The sequence below is a fragment of the Euprymna scolopes genome, chromosome 7 (genome assembly GCF_053919585.1).
Source record: "Euprymna scolopes isolate OS-2025 chromosome 7, ASM5391958v1, whole genome shotgun sequence".
Lineage (NCBI taxonomy): Eukaryota > Metazoa > Mollusca > Cephalopoda > Sepiida > Sepiolidae > Euprymna > Euprymna scolopes.
This window is the reverse complement of record NC_136488.1, coordinates 26000374-26015349: the sequence shown is the minus strand read 5'-3', so window position 1 is coordinate 26015349 and position 14976 is coordinate 26000374. Positions and strand designations below refer to the sequence as shown.

Here is a 14976-nt window from a genome sequence, read left to right as displayed (position 1 = left end):
GAAAACGCACATACACGCACAAACAAACATTTTCGCTTTTATATGTATAGATGTACTGAATATTGTTGAAATGGCCATTGCGTAAACATACACGAGCACTTGTTGAACCCAATTTGAACATATCTATTTAATCAGCTTAAAATCGGCCATATGCATAAAAAGAACATGTGGGTTCCTCCTCACAAGAATATGATTGGCTGATTAAGCCATAAATACTGACTTGTATTGCAGCTTTGGGGAGCCGTTGAAAGATACGTTGAAAGATTCACACTTAAGGATATTGCAGTTGAGGATGTGTGGGTATCTATGTCGTAAAAATGTGTGAACATGAGCTGTCCAGGGACATATTTTGAAGCTAACTGCTGAATCATTTCTGTAGAAAAGAGTTTGAGCCCTACTTAGATAATTTTTTTAGGCTTTTTACCATATAAAACCTGAAAATCATTGCCTTGTACAATACACTAGTGCCTACAAAAAATATTGTGAACTTAAAGTGCTACAATTATAACAACAACAACAACAACAACAACTCTCATTCGTCGACTGCCTTCATAGTCAGATCCAAAAATCATACAGGACAAAAGGACATTGTGTAAACACCAGTCAATGAAAATTATGAATCAGAACCCAGTGTAACCGCTACATTTCACCTGGTGTTAGCTGCAAAGGAAATTGTAAAATGGCTGACAACTCTGTTAGGGACTAACAACATGTTTAATAAGAATGTCTATAGAGCTGAATATAATAACTGGGTACTTGTGCACTTATGTTCCATGCTGAAATAATAACTCTGTTAGGGACTAACAACATGTTTAATAAGAATGTCTATAGAGCTGAATATAATAACTGGGTACTTGTGCACTTATGTTCCATGCTGAAATAATAACGTTATTTTGAAAGCCATTCTTACCTGTCAAATATTTTGCTCTCTCTCTTTCTCTATCTCTCTCTCTCTCTCTCTCTCTCTCTCTCTCTTCAAGAGTCCAGAAAAAAGTTTCCAGTCTAATAGGTTCGCACTGTCATTCTGAAATTTTCCCCCTCAAACTACCAGACTCTACAAAATTCCTTTCCTCTACCCTGCTTCCCCGGCTGTACTAACATTCAGAAGTGTAATGTGAACAGATATCTCGTTGCTCAACTCCCTACTTAGTGTGTTTCTGTCAGCACGGTTCCTTATTCACAGTAGGCTCTTATACTCAATGGCAATTTGTCTTGTTTTGGGTAAAAAAAATTAAAAAATAAACAAGAACAAAAATATATGAAGAACACACGGCAATCCGATCAGTGGAAAATAACAATGCTTTTCCCTTATGAGGATGTAATGAAAGAAGAAAAAGAAAGAAAAGACTAAGCATTAAAGGGGGGGGATTATATAGAGAAAAAGAGAAATAAACGGAAAGGAGAGAGAGAGAGAGAGAGAGAGAGAGAGAGATTGGGTGAGAGTGTAGTGAATTCAAGAGGGAGAAAAAAATGAAATAGTAATGGTTTTAAAATGATCAAAATCACCGTTCAAGCTCTCATCTGTTTGTTTTTTATCTCAGAAATATTTCAGTTTTTGGCATGCAATCTTTGGGAAAGCATTTTTATCATTGGAAAAAGAAGAGGTGGCGGGAGGGGGGATGCAAAGTTTTCATACAAAAATAAATGGATGCTTATCTTTTGGTAAATAGTGATTCTATAACTTTTCTTTTCCTGGAGATCTGTCATGACTTGTTTACTCTTGTCAAACGCAGTTTTATACCTCATAACAGGTTTCAGGTCAAGCTTAGAAAGAGGTCAATCTCTATATTGATTTTGGAAATGACGTTTAATTTAATAAGATGCGTCCATTCTAATTTTGCATTCAGTGCTGTAAATGCTATTTCAAACTGTAGCACGGCTGACAAGCTTCTCAGACATGAGGGCACATCTAAAAATAAACAGAATAGGCAGCAAAATTCCAACCCTTTACTGTTAAGGTCCTTAGATACCGAAAAGATTTCTACTCTTCCCAACAGACTGCTAAACTTTGGAATTCCTTCCTTGTTTCCTGCTTCTGTGACTGTACTAACCTGCACAACTTTAAATGTAATGTGAAGAGACATCTCGCTGCTCAGCTCCCCACAGTCCCCTGTTAGACACAATCTCAAATAGTAGCCCCTTATGTTCAATATGCCTTGTTTTGAGTAAAAAAGAGTAAAAAACATAGTTGTCCACATGCGTTTATTTATTAGCAAAGATATGTGTCACTACTTTGAAACAATAACTTTAATTTGTCAGTTGTATCGTCGAGTAAATATAACCGATATAAAATATAGAATAGATTTATTCGGATAGGGACAATAATAGAAGTTCTTGTCGGATATCTGATGCCACCAGGTCAGGTTGTCTGAAGATACTGGCTTTCTGGCCCAAAATGCACTAAACATTGATGTTGTTGTCTTTTATATCTTTCTCTTTACAAAATTTAATCAAATTTTGCAAAGCCCAAAGCAACAAGAATTTTCCTTGACAAAACAACCAAACCAAACGCCATGAATAAATATTTGAAGATATAAATGATTTGAAACATAAAATTTTTTACCAAAACGACTGGATTCGATATTAAATTACCTGAAAAGGATTGATATGCCATAAAACAAAACAGCCAAACCATGTCGTTTAGCAACAACTGCTGAGTTTAAGAGTAAACCAGTATGTGTCCGCATTCTGACTTGCAAATTCAACCAATTTTGCTTAAATATATGTGAACCGTAGTCGCATGTCTGTACCACGTCACAAAGTTTTTGTTTGTTTTTTGGGTTTTTTTTTTTAAATATTTTGTTGCAAGTTTTTATCTCTATGTCAAGTTAGGTATTTATATATATTTATATATTTGTATGGACAGGATTAACTAATAAACTAATCATTCTGAATTTCGGAATGTAACTGCTCAGCATAAAAACTGATCATGTGGGATATATTTAGTTTAATTTGTAAAATCTATTATTTACAACTATTTTGGACTGCCAACAGTGCTCATTTCGCATAGTCACAACCATCGAAACAAAATGGTTTTATGTTTGCGCCTGTATCCAGCCACTGTTTCCTTGCTGCAGGTGCATGTCATGGCCACTTACCTCTCGCTCTGCACCATCATCATAGTTATCAGTTAGTTTAGTCTTCTTTTATTTTCTTTTCGATTAGTTTTGCCTTATTGATTAGTTTTGTCTTTCTTAGCAATAAAGAGAGAGGGGGGGATTGTATTTTCTTTTCCTTATTAATTAGTTTTGTTTTAATGATTTCGAGTAATGAACAGAAATTAAATTAAATTGCAAAGTGCATGATCCAGACATGTTAGTTGTAAAAAATTAAAATGATAATGTAAGTCACATTGAGGCGATAAACACACACATAAAGACACACAAGAAGTCTCAATAGTAGTGATGGGGCGATTTCAATATTTTTCCCCCAATTCCAAAACAGTTACTGATTCTGTTCTAAATTCCCAAATCCCAATACACTTATCGATTTCAATTTTTGTAAAATCTCTGAATATTTAGCTATAGACTTTTTTATTGTTCTTGTTGTTGTTTTAATTTTTAGTTTAAACTATGTAATATGTGCATATATTTTTAGTTTAAACTATGTAATATGTGCATATATATTTAGTTTAAACTATGTAATATGTGCATATATTTTTAGTTTAAACTATGTAATATGTGCATATATTTTAGTTTAAACTATGTAATATGTGCATATATATTTAGTTTAAACTATGTAATATGTGCATATATATTTAGTTTAAACTATGTAATATGTGCATATATATTTAGTTTAAACTATGTAATATGTGCATATATTTTTAGTTTAAACTATGTAATATGTGCATATATATTTAGTTTAAACTATGTAATATGTGCATATATATTTAGTTTAAACTATGTAATATGTGCATATATATTTAGTTTAAACTATGTAATATGTGCATATATTTTCGCAAAATTAAAAATACACTGGTGAGAAAGGATGATCTATAGATTTTAGTTTTATTGGTATTTTAAAATCAATAAATATTTTATAATTAGTACTTTTTTATTCATTTTACTGCAGTCGAAGTTCTTAGAAATCAAGTGGCGCCGTTCCTGATGTTATTGTTTTTTTTTCTTTCTCTTTGCAAAATTTAATCAAAGCACAAAAAAAAACAAAAACAATTTTCCTCTACAAAGCAAAAGAACCAAACACCACGAATGAATATTTGAAAATATAAATCATTTGAAGCATAAAAACTTTTACCATAATGACTGAATTCTGCATTAAATAACCGGAAAGGAGTTAATATTACACTTGATCTCTATATGACGCACATAAATATTTGAATGTTCCATTAAAGGTCTTCTTTATCTTTCAAACACTGAGTAAAGAATTGGAGAACATTATCTCTATCCTTTATTTTGTTTCTTGCTCTTACTGGATTCCAGAACAAGAATTCATTTAATCTGATGGAGTATCTAGCTTTGTGATGTTTCTTGATGTAACTCTACTTGGAGAAGGTGCGCCATACCGAAGAAATTTTATTTGGGCCACGAATACTATGTGATTTTGAATATTTAGTCAAAGTTTATTTGTATCAAAAAGTAGCCTTATGCCAGGTTGGCCTGAAAAATCCCTGTAGAGAGAGACACTTGATGAGAATGTCTCGTAGACATTCAAATTCTCTCTAGTACCAGTAATGACGTATTAAGTTTAAACTAAAACTAGAAAAATAAACATTGTTTCAGCATCAGAAAATAAGCACAATTTTTTTCTGATGCTGATTCCATCCTAAGAATTTCTAATTTTTCTGATTCATCATCCCAACACTATTAATATAGACATGTTTTAGCCATTATTTTTTCTTTGTAAAACTTTTGTGCTCTAACAAGGATTTTTATAATCTTATTTGAAGGTAATTTATGTATACAAGGTGGAACGATAAAATTATCGTCTTAAAAAAGACTACATGATTCCATTTCCATTTGATGAAAACCGGTCTTCTTTTATTGTTGCAGACCATCTACTAGTTGGCTAGTTGTGTACAAATCCCAAGAGTGATAGGAGCTCTGTATCATGTCTGAAAGTGGCACAATGTTATACGAGCAAATTTAGAGATGTGTCGCTGTAGAATTCATACTCTCTATCGATCCAAGTTATGACAACAGGACCATTGCCAGCACCCTTAAAATGAAAATACGGATAACAGGGACATGCCCAGGGTGATGAAAACAAAGTTTTCGGGCACAGTTATGGTCTTTGGTACGGTTTCAAGTGTGAGCCACATCATGGCACCTCACATCTTTGAAGTCTGCTTGAAAGTCAACACCAAAGTGTACCTGGATGTGCTAAAGAATGTGATGATCTTTTGGTGCAAGCAAGTGGCCGTTGGCAGACCTTGAGTGTGGCATCAGGCCTTGGCGCCGGCCCACAAGTCCAAAGAGACCCAGGCTTGTGCTATGACTTTTTACCCTTCTCTCACTGTGCCCCCCTCTCCCACCTGAACACGCTGAACTACTTTGTTTGGTCATTCATCAAAAACATCACCAACATGACCTCCCACAACACCAAAGCCAGCCTGATTGCTGCCATCTGTCGAGTAATTGCCAAGCTCCTGCCGTGCTTGTGAAAAAGGCATGCTCCCAGTTCCAGACCCTTATCGAGGTGATGATTAAGGGTGAAGGCAGGTACATTGAATAGATGTCAGCTCGATTACGTCATCAAGTTATATAAATTGATTTTTTTTTTTTTTCAATAAAAGTTTTAAAATAAGGTTGTAATGTTGTTTTCTTTAGGGCGACAAATTTATCGTTCCACCCTGTAATCATATGCTGTCAAATAGCATTTTTCATTTATTAAATGATTGGTCATTCATTTGCATATTTTATTTGATTTGTATAGATACACAATTACTTCTTCTCCATCTATCCAAACCTTTGTAAAAGAATTATGAATAAACTTACAAAAGAAAAAAAGTGAGAGAAAAATAAACTTGAAAAAATGTAAAAAAAAAAAAAAAAAAAAAAAAATGAGATCGGAGAAAAATGTTGACTTGCTGACGAAAATAAACCTGTGTCTTTGTTCTTTGTCATTTCCTCTGTCGTTCTTGGCTGCTGTATTGATGAGCGTTATTGTTTTTCTCTGGCGTTTCAGGTAAAACAAGGACTTGTCGTGATTCACGATGGAAGAAACCGTGTCATCACAGCACGACTCAAACTCACCGATGGGGGGATGTTGTCGGTGCAGAAGGAGGAGATTGTTTGTACATCAGCAAACAATCAAGAAAATAAAATTCTCAACCAGGTAAGAACAATATATATTCATGTGTATAATTAGCTTTTGTTTGAATAAATAGCATATCACCCATCAAAAATTAACTGGTCCTACTAGATCAGGCTGTCTGAAGATATTGGCTTCCTGAGCTAAAATGCACCAAACATTGATACGTTGTTGTCCCCCCCCCTTTGCAAAACTGAATCATATTCTGCAAATCCAAAACAAAAACAACAATTTTCCTCTCAAAATCAACTAAAACGAACACCCTTAAAAATATTTGAGAATATAAAGAACTTGAAGCATAAAAACTTTTATTAAATGACTAAACCATAAAATATTAAAAGGATTATTAATTCATTGACTTAAATGCCAATCAGTCAAATTCTCAACCAGGTAAGAGCAATATACCCTTCTGTTTATAATTAGCTTTTGTTTGAATAAATAATATATTACCCATCAAAAATTAACTTGTGCTACCAGATCAGACTGTCTGAAGATACCAGTTTTCTGATCTAAAATGCACCAAACATTTATATATTGCTTTTCCCTACTCTTTGAATGTTCTGTAAAGCTAAAAACAAAAAAAAATAACAATTTTCCCATACAAAACAACCAAACTATGATGAACACCATGAATAAATATCTTAGAATATAAAGAACTCAAAGCATAAAAACTTTTTACCAAAATGACCGAATTCAGTGTAAAATAACTCAAAAGCGTTGATATGCCATAAAACAAAGCAATGAAACCACAACTATCAAAGATTAAAAAGAATAATTAACTCATTAACTGAAAAGCCAAACAGTTAAATTCTTAACCATATAAAACCAATATATCTTTCTCTGTAGAATTAACTTGAATTTCAATAGATAGCATATTACCTATAAAAAATGAAAAAGATTTATTCGGTGTTGCTCCAAAAGGATCAGGTATGAGAGCTCACTGTGGACCAGAGCATACATAAGAGTTGAAAGAAAAAAATCCAACATAAACTTAGCCCAATATCAGTATAAATTTATTTCAACCCCGTGCAGGCCTCATCAAATGAGCTGAGCTCGTCAGACCCATAGCTGATTTAAAAGTGTCTATATTTATATAGCTGATACATAGATTCCATGAACAAAGCTTCTTTCTTAGAACTGAACACCTGTGGAACTCTCTTCCATTTGCCTGCTTTCCAGCTGACTACAATATGGTTGTCTTCAAGTCCAACGTAAACAAGTTCTTGATGACTGTTCCCCTTAAGTAATCCAATTTACCAAATTCCCACTACTAACGATTACTATGATATTGTCCCTTTGACTATTGTACACTCTTTAACTCTTATCCTCGAGTGGCCTCTGGGCCTTGATAAGTGGTGATTCCTTTGTAAAAACAAAACCCATTGATATAGACAGAAACTGAATAGCCATATTCTTGACTAGTTAAAACAAAGTACCTTTCTGCACCTCTCTCCTATTTTGGAAATTTGTTAATATTTTTACTTTAAACAAAGGGAAACGGTTTCAATTAATCACAATCTTAATCTTAAAATTTTCTTGAAATTAAAATTCAAGTTGTCTATAAAAAATTAAGACGGAAAATATTAGCTGTTTTGTCACTTTCAATACACCATGCTGTTAGCAAGAGATTTTAAACAAAAGTTCTCACTTAAAGAAAAATAAGATTTCAATATAAATTATATTGTTATTGATTAAAGAGACACGGAATCTGACCCAGAAGTAGTCTTATTAGACAATTTGTTACTGGTTACCAGTGAGTATGAATTCTGCACAGAAGTCCTATTAGTATACTGATTAGGTAGGCTCAACATTAGTGTGAGCAGAAGGTTTATTGTGACATGATGAGGTATATGACTGATGTGATATTGGTTCATTAAGTTAAATTAATTAGGCAACAATGTCTTTCGTTTTTTTTAACATAGAGGTCACCACTTATCAAGGTTCGGAAGCCACTCGAGGATAAGGGTTATTGAGTGTACAGTAGTCAATGGGATAATTTCGTAGTAATCGTCAGTAGTGAAAATTTCGTAAATTGGATTACTTAAGGGGATGATTCATCAAAAAATTTATTTACATTAGACTTGAAGACAACCAAATTGTAGGCAGCTGGAAAACAGACAAACGGAAGAGAGTTCCACAGGCATGCAGTTCTAGGAAAGAAGCTTTGTTCATGGAATTTACATTTCGGTTTAGGCATAGATAAAGAGTGGGGAAAATTATTGACAGTGGTTTTAGCTAAACGGGTGTTTAGCGGAGGGGGGACATAGATTGGGCTCAGACGAGCACTTGCCATGGAAATAACGATTTATGTATTTAAAAAAAGAGATCAACATGTTTTAAGCAATAGTGTATGATTTTAAACTTTGCCATTCAAAATTAGCATGAGTTTAATCGATATGATTTAAATATTTCTGATATTGGGAAAAAATGGGTGGGTTAATATGTGTACATGCACTAATCCCTGTAGATGAAGTTTGTCATGATCCATAAAAAGGGGTAAAAATAACAGACGAAATATTATACATTATAAGTCCCTAAAAATAATTAAAATAAACATGAATTGCTAGGGTAAAAAAATTACAGAGAATGCATAATATATGTAAATACAACAGACTTTGATATTATCTGGAGAATATTCTGAGTCAAAATTTGCAATCAGTAGAAAATGAAACATAGTTACTATCTATATCTAAGCGATAGTTGTAACTTAAAAATAGAATGTCTGATGGTAAATGCATCAGTTGTGAAAATCATGTGAAAATGTAGAGCTAAATGGAGGCTATCTAACTAGCAGAAAGAGGACAAACCTTGTTTTTGAATCTTGAACATATGTAGAGCAATTGCTTTTTGTTTTTTACTTGATAATTAAAGTGTTCATTTTCTTGTTATCCAGTGTATTTCAAGGGAGATAACTTGAATATGGCTCGAGCAGATAAACACCTGTAAAATTCTGAGTAACTTAAACTAAATTATCAAACAATAATTTTAAGTCATGTTTATTTCTGATTTAAAAAAAAAAGGCAAACAAATCATTTTTAACTAGTGCAAGTGGTTAAATGCAGTTTTACAATATTGTAGGCAATTAAATGCACCATGCCCACTTCCGATAATCAAAATTTAAAAGCATACTGGTTTCTTTAATAGACCAGATCCTTATATTGTCATATGATTGGAGACTCATTCTAGAAACGTGAAACAAAGGTTTTGATTGATTAACAAATCATAAAAACTAAAAATTGTGAAACAATTTTGATTAGTTGATCAGGTTAGTTATCTTGAGCGAAAATTCCCAAAAGGACTCTTTAGGGATTCTTTAGAAAGAGATCGGTAAAGACAGAATAATTGGCAGAACAACCAGTCGGAATGCATCTTTGTCCTTGCAGCATCATATCACATGCGCTGATAAACTTGAAAACTTGTAATGTTCTCTTATGTATAAAATAGTAATTGTTAGAATTTTTATTGGTGGATTGACCCAGTAGGTTTAGCACCAAAGAATGTTTGGTGCATTTAAATTTCTATTAAATGCTATCCTCTTCGTATGATATGGCCAGAACAAACTCTGCAAAAAAACAATTTTTATTCAGATGTACACCATTAAGTTTAACTGCTTTATGTCATAAAAAACCACTGTTCTTATCTTGAGTGTTATTCACACAACGTTTCGGCCGATATAACCTCCAACCTTCTTAAGATGTATCTTATTGAACTCTGAAATCTTTCTGTTGAACTCGGGAACCTGCAAGGAATTTAAAATAAAACTCTTTATTTAATCCATGGGAATAGCATGTTTTGGTTCCATCAGCCATGATGAAGTAGAAGTCTTAAGTAATTCACAATTGCACCTGAAGAAGGTCGTAGGTTACATCGGTCGAAATGTTGTGCGAACAGTAGTCCGAATAATCCATCTTCATCTAAAAAAAACATGCTAATAATTCTTGCTTTTATTTATTTATGTAGATTATGTCTATGAGCATAACGTTTTTTTTTTTCTCATTTTCGTTACATTACAGTCTGATGAATAAAACACTTGTCAACAAAATAAATGACCTATAATAATAATTTACAAAGAAATTGATCATATTACCATAATATTTTTTATTCTTTGTGATGTGTAAAACTAATTTATGAACCGCAAATGGAGAAACATTTTCCTCTTCCAACAAAATGTTCCTCTCTCTCCACACACAAAACATATTAATTATTTCTAACATTTGTCCTCTCAAAATATCTGTCTGATCCAAAAAATCTCTGAATACAGTTGAAATTATCTGTGTTATTTAATGGAGGAGCCTGAGAGATGTTAATATCTATATTAATAAAAATAGATCTGAGAGATCTGTTATTTGCATTATATATATATATATATTATATATATATATATCTTCAATGCTCATCTCAAAATTCAGAAACATGTCAAATCTATTAATATAAAATTAAGTATATGTATATGTTTATATATTTGTATGCATAGCATTGACTCATAAACTGATTAACTAGTCATTATGAATTTTGGAATGTAACTTCTAGATGTGTGTGTAACGTGGGCTATATTTAGTTTAATTCAGTTCCATGCAAAAAGGGGATGAAACTGTCTGTGAAAATTAATATGCTATCGATTTTTGTAAAAATAGTAATAGATATTATACATCAATTAATAAATATTCCTCAAATTTCAGTTACTTAGAATTTTGAAATGTTTTTAGAGGGCATAAGATTGACATCATTTCCTATTTGAAAATTCAAATGTTTCAGATTTGCATTAATTTTTATTCATGGTCATTAGAATTGAAACGAGATTACCTGCACTTCAATTTTTTAAGCAGCATTAAATTTAAACGTTACATTTTTGACATTTTCTAGTTTCAAAATTGGATTTTTCAAATTTGGATAGTTTCAATGGATTTGGATCAAAATTGTAATAAGGATTCTAGACATAAGGGTTAGTAACATTATATCCTGATTCTATTGTTTGTAAGAAGACATAAAAATGGAGTAAAACTCTTCTGTTTGAAGACGATTGTGTTCATCAGTATGGCATAGTCACAATGACACAAAGTCATTGTTTGGAAAATCCGAAACTATGAAATAGGATATTTGATCGTTAATGAAAATCATTTAAAGATATAGAGCTAAGTGGAACATGTCCACCCAGCTAGAACCAGAATGGGGGACAAGACTCGTTTTTCAATATCATACTAATTCAAGGAAGATAACTTGAATGTGGTTCAAGATTAATAACTCCTGAATATACTGAGTTGATACTCTGATTAAGGAAACAGCAATTTTGTAAAAACACACGCAAAAAAAAAAAGCATCGTTTACAAAAGCAAAATAAAAGTAAAAGAGTTCCCAGCCAACATTGGTTCATCTAAATTAAAATAACCACTATATCTCAAACATTTATATCAAAGAACAAATTCATGCTAGTAAAAATAATAGAATCTCCTGATAACTTTTTAGGGGTGTCAGATTCAAAGTGCAAAGTGTTGCCCAGAGATCAGTTCTTTGTTAAAAAAAAAAAGAAGAAAAAAGTCCCCTCTGCCTATTTTATTTGCATTTAGATCGCCAAAGTTAAAAAACATTGAGCCTGGCTAGTACAAAAAACCATTTGGAAATACCAGGTGCTGTTTATTTCATCATTATTACTAGTCACCCTGAACTTTTTACTGCTTGAATCAAGCAATACTGATTTGGGAGAGATGTGATTGAAAATTATGCAACCCTTGCTTCAAAATTACATATATAACTATTTTTACAGAAGGTATCCATTGTCTGTCATTACCAAACAGAGACTATGAATTTTATCGGTTCTTGTATGTGTATTCGTGTAGTTCTTTTATAAAATTAGAATATTTGGTATTTAATTTTATTGTTTGTTTTGCAATGTATGTGGCTGAGCCTTTTCTACAACACGTGTCTGATATGTTGAATATGTTCTGTTATTGTGGATGGCATGAGGTTGAAATGTAAAGAATAAAAAACAGTAATAATAAATTAATAAAGAAACAAGTCGGTTTACATGTACAAATGGATTTATTTCTCATAGAGAAGATTTGTCAAAAACAAACACAAGGAGGATATAATGAAGCATGATATATGAAAGAAAGTGAAATATAATGTAATTATTAACGAAAATGTTCATGCTAAAAATCCCTAAACACAATCGAAATAAACATGAATTCCCAGGGTAAACAAATTATAGAGAATGCATGGGATATGTAAAGTAAATACAACAAACTTTAATATCACCTAGAAAATATTCTGATATACTAATTGTAAGCAATAGTTGCGAAAATAATCGATAAGGAAAAGAAAACACAATTTCCTGTCTCTGGACAACAAAGAAAAAATTAATCGATAAGAAAAAGAAGACAAAACTCTCCTTTTCCCATTCGTTCTGTTTTAATAATAAAGGAATATTTTTGTGTTAGATTCTTTCCTTTCTTTTTTATGATTATCATATATTATTAAGATTAAGCCGCTTCCTATTTGTTAATAAAATTTAGACTTGCATACGTAATTCTTTTTCTTTTTATTATCATATATTATTTAGATTAAGCTATTCCTTTGTCGATAAAAATTAATTTTGCATATATGATTACTGAAGCGAGCCAGACACACAGACATTAACTTTTATTATAAAGGTTAATCGAATATTTATTGCAATCAAACGCATCATACAAGTATTGAAATAACTTTTAAAATGCTATTTTAAAGAAAAGGTAATTTAATAAAAAAAACGTTATGATTTGGAAAACTGGATGCCAGTTCTTAGTTAAAAAGGTCTCCTCTGCCTATTTTATCTGCATTTTGTTTTTGGTTTCTCCCCCAACCCCATCCCCAAAGAAGTGTACATTCTTTAACTTTGATATCGTGATTTCTTTGAAAGATGTGGAAGAATAATCATGGACGGTAGACAGTGTATTGTGGATGCGTTATTGGCAGCTCCCGTGACTCTCGCTTCTCCTAACTTGCCCCTCAGTCCTTATTTAGACTGGGTGATTTTTCCAACAAAGGAAGAAAAAGCTGTATTCTAAATCGGCAGTTGCCTGAGATGTCGGAAATTTTCTGTTTCTATGTCTTTTTGTTGCCATGTCACTAATAAGTGTGGTGCTGGAGGTAAACGTTTTATCTGGGCATACGTTATCTTCCTGATAAGGACCCGAACCTTGGACTAACCACTAAAGAGGCCATCCTATCAGCAGGTGCAAAATACTGGGGCTGCTGTATTGCCATTTGGTGAATGGATTCTGGACCATGCAGTAGCTTCTCTGGTGGGGCTTGTTGATGCCATATTAGTGGGTAATTGTCACAGTTTTACCTTATCATTGGCTACAAAAAAATATTTCTTCGTTTCTTTTTCTGCCTGACACTACCATGTCTCCTTTTTCAACATCAGGGGTTTATGTTTCAACTTTCCAGAGGTTTAACCCAATTACAGGAGACCAAACCAGACTCATTATTCCTAAGCAAAACTAGCATTGAACCGACTGTTTCCCTAGATGAGTTCATAATTAAAGGATACTCTAACTTAACCTCAAAATCTAACCTCCAAGATCGCCACGGGCATGGAATATATGCCTACATTAGAGATGGCGTTCCATGTGGTAGGGACATCTCCAGAGAATACTCTAAATTACTCTATATGTGCTTCTGGGTTACACTTGCTCACACGACTGCATTTATATTTGCCCTCTATCGCCCCCCCACCCACCCACATTGGAGTTGCTATCTTTAAGAGCATATCTGAGAAAATTGACCACATCCTGTTTGCTCATCCTCCGGCTAACATTCAACATTTGTGGAGACTTCAATGTTCACAATGTGAAATGGTTAGCCCACTCAAACAAGATATGATGAGGGGAGGTTCTGTCACGATTTCTCCATTGCTTATGACCTAACTCAGATTGTTCACAACCCCATTTAAGTGCCTGATACTGACGGTCAGTATGCAAGTCTCGTAGACCTTTTTCTCACAACTTGCCCTGAGCTATGTTAATCCTCTGTTCTGTCCACTGGGATCTTCTGACCACTTTATTGTATCAGTTAAGATAAAAACGAAATGTAATAAGTCCTCAGAGGTACTTCTTCATGGTACTATATATCGATACTCTATGGCTGACTGGGATAGCTTCCATACATTTATATCAGATCTACCTCTGCATTCCATATTTAAAGAGAATATGTCCTCTGTAGTATCAGACCTGGTGGAATGGTTAATTGTAAATATAGACCACTTCATACTCTTTAAAAAAATTCCAGCAAAAACCTAACAGCCAGCTGTGGCTCTCCCCAGAATGTGCTGCTGCCATTGTGCACAGAAATCACTTTTTCCATTGCTTCCAACATAATAAATGTACTGAGACTAAAGCCGCCTTCAGGACTGCCAGCAACCACTGTAAAAGAGTAATAAAGAACACAAGAGAGTTGTATGCCCAAAGTAGCTGAGCAGCAACTTGATTCCTACTAGTTTTGGCAAATAACAAACAGGGTCCTGAACAGAAGCATGTGTGCTCTATCCCAACCATCATCAATAAATGTGAGGTAATCTTGTGAGCATCAGACAAGGCCAAACTATTTACCAAGAACTTTGCAGCTAATTCTACTCTATGCAATCAACCCCCCCCCCGTATTTCCTCTGGTGGCTGAAAACATGCTATGCGACATACAAGCATCTGTCAGTGATGTTGCCAAGCTAATCAA

General features: G+C 33.3%; 1 protein-coding gene across 4 annotated transcripts in view; it reads left to right on the top strand.

Annotated features, from left to right (window-relative positions):
- Positions 1-14976, top strand: part of LOC145279663 (gamma-1-syntrophin-like) — a 686561-nt gene that overhangs the window by 547212 nt on the left and 124373 nt on the right. For all 4 annotated transcript variants that reach the window (XM_080130906.1, XM_080130908.1, XM_080130909.1 and 1 more), the window contains one exon: positions 6145-6294. In XM_080130906.1, the coding sequence (XP_079987032.1) occupies positions 6145-6294 (150 nt within the window). The remainder of the gene's footprint in view (positions 1-6144; positions 6295-14976) is intronic.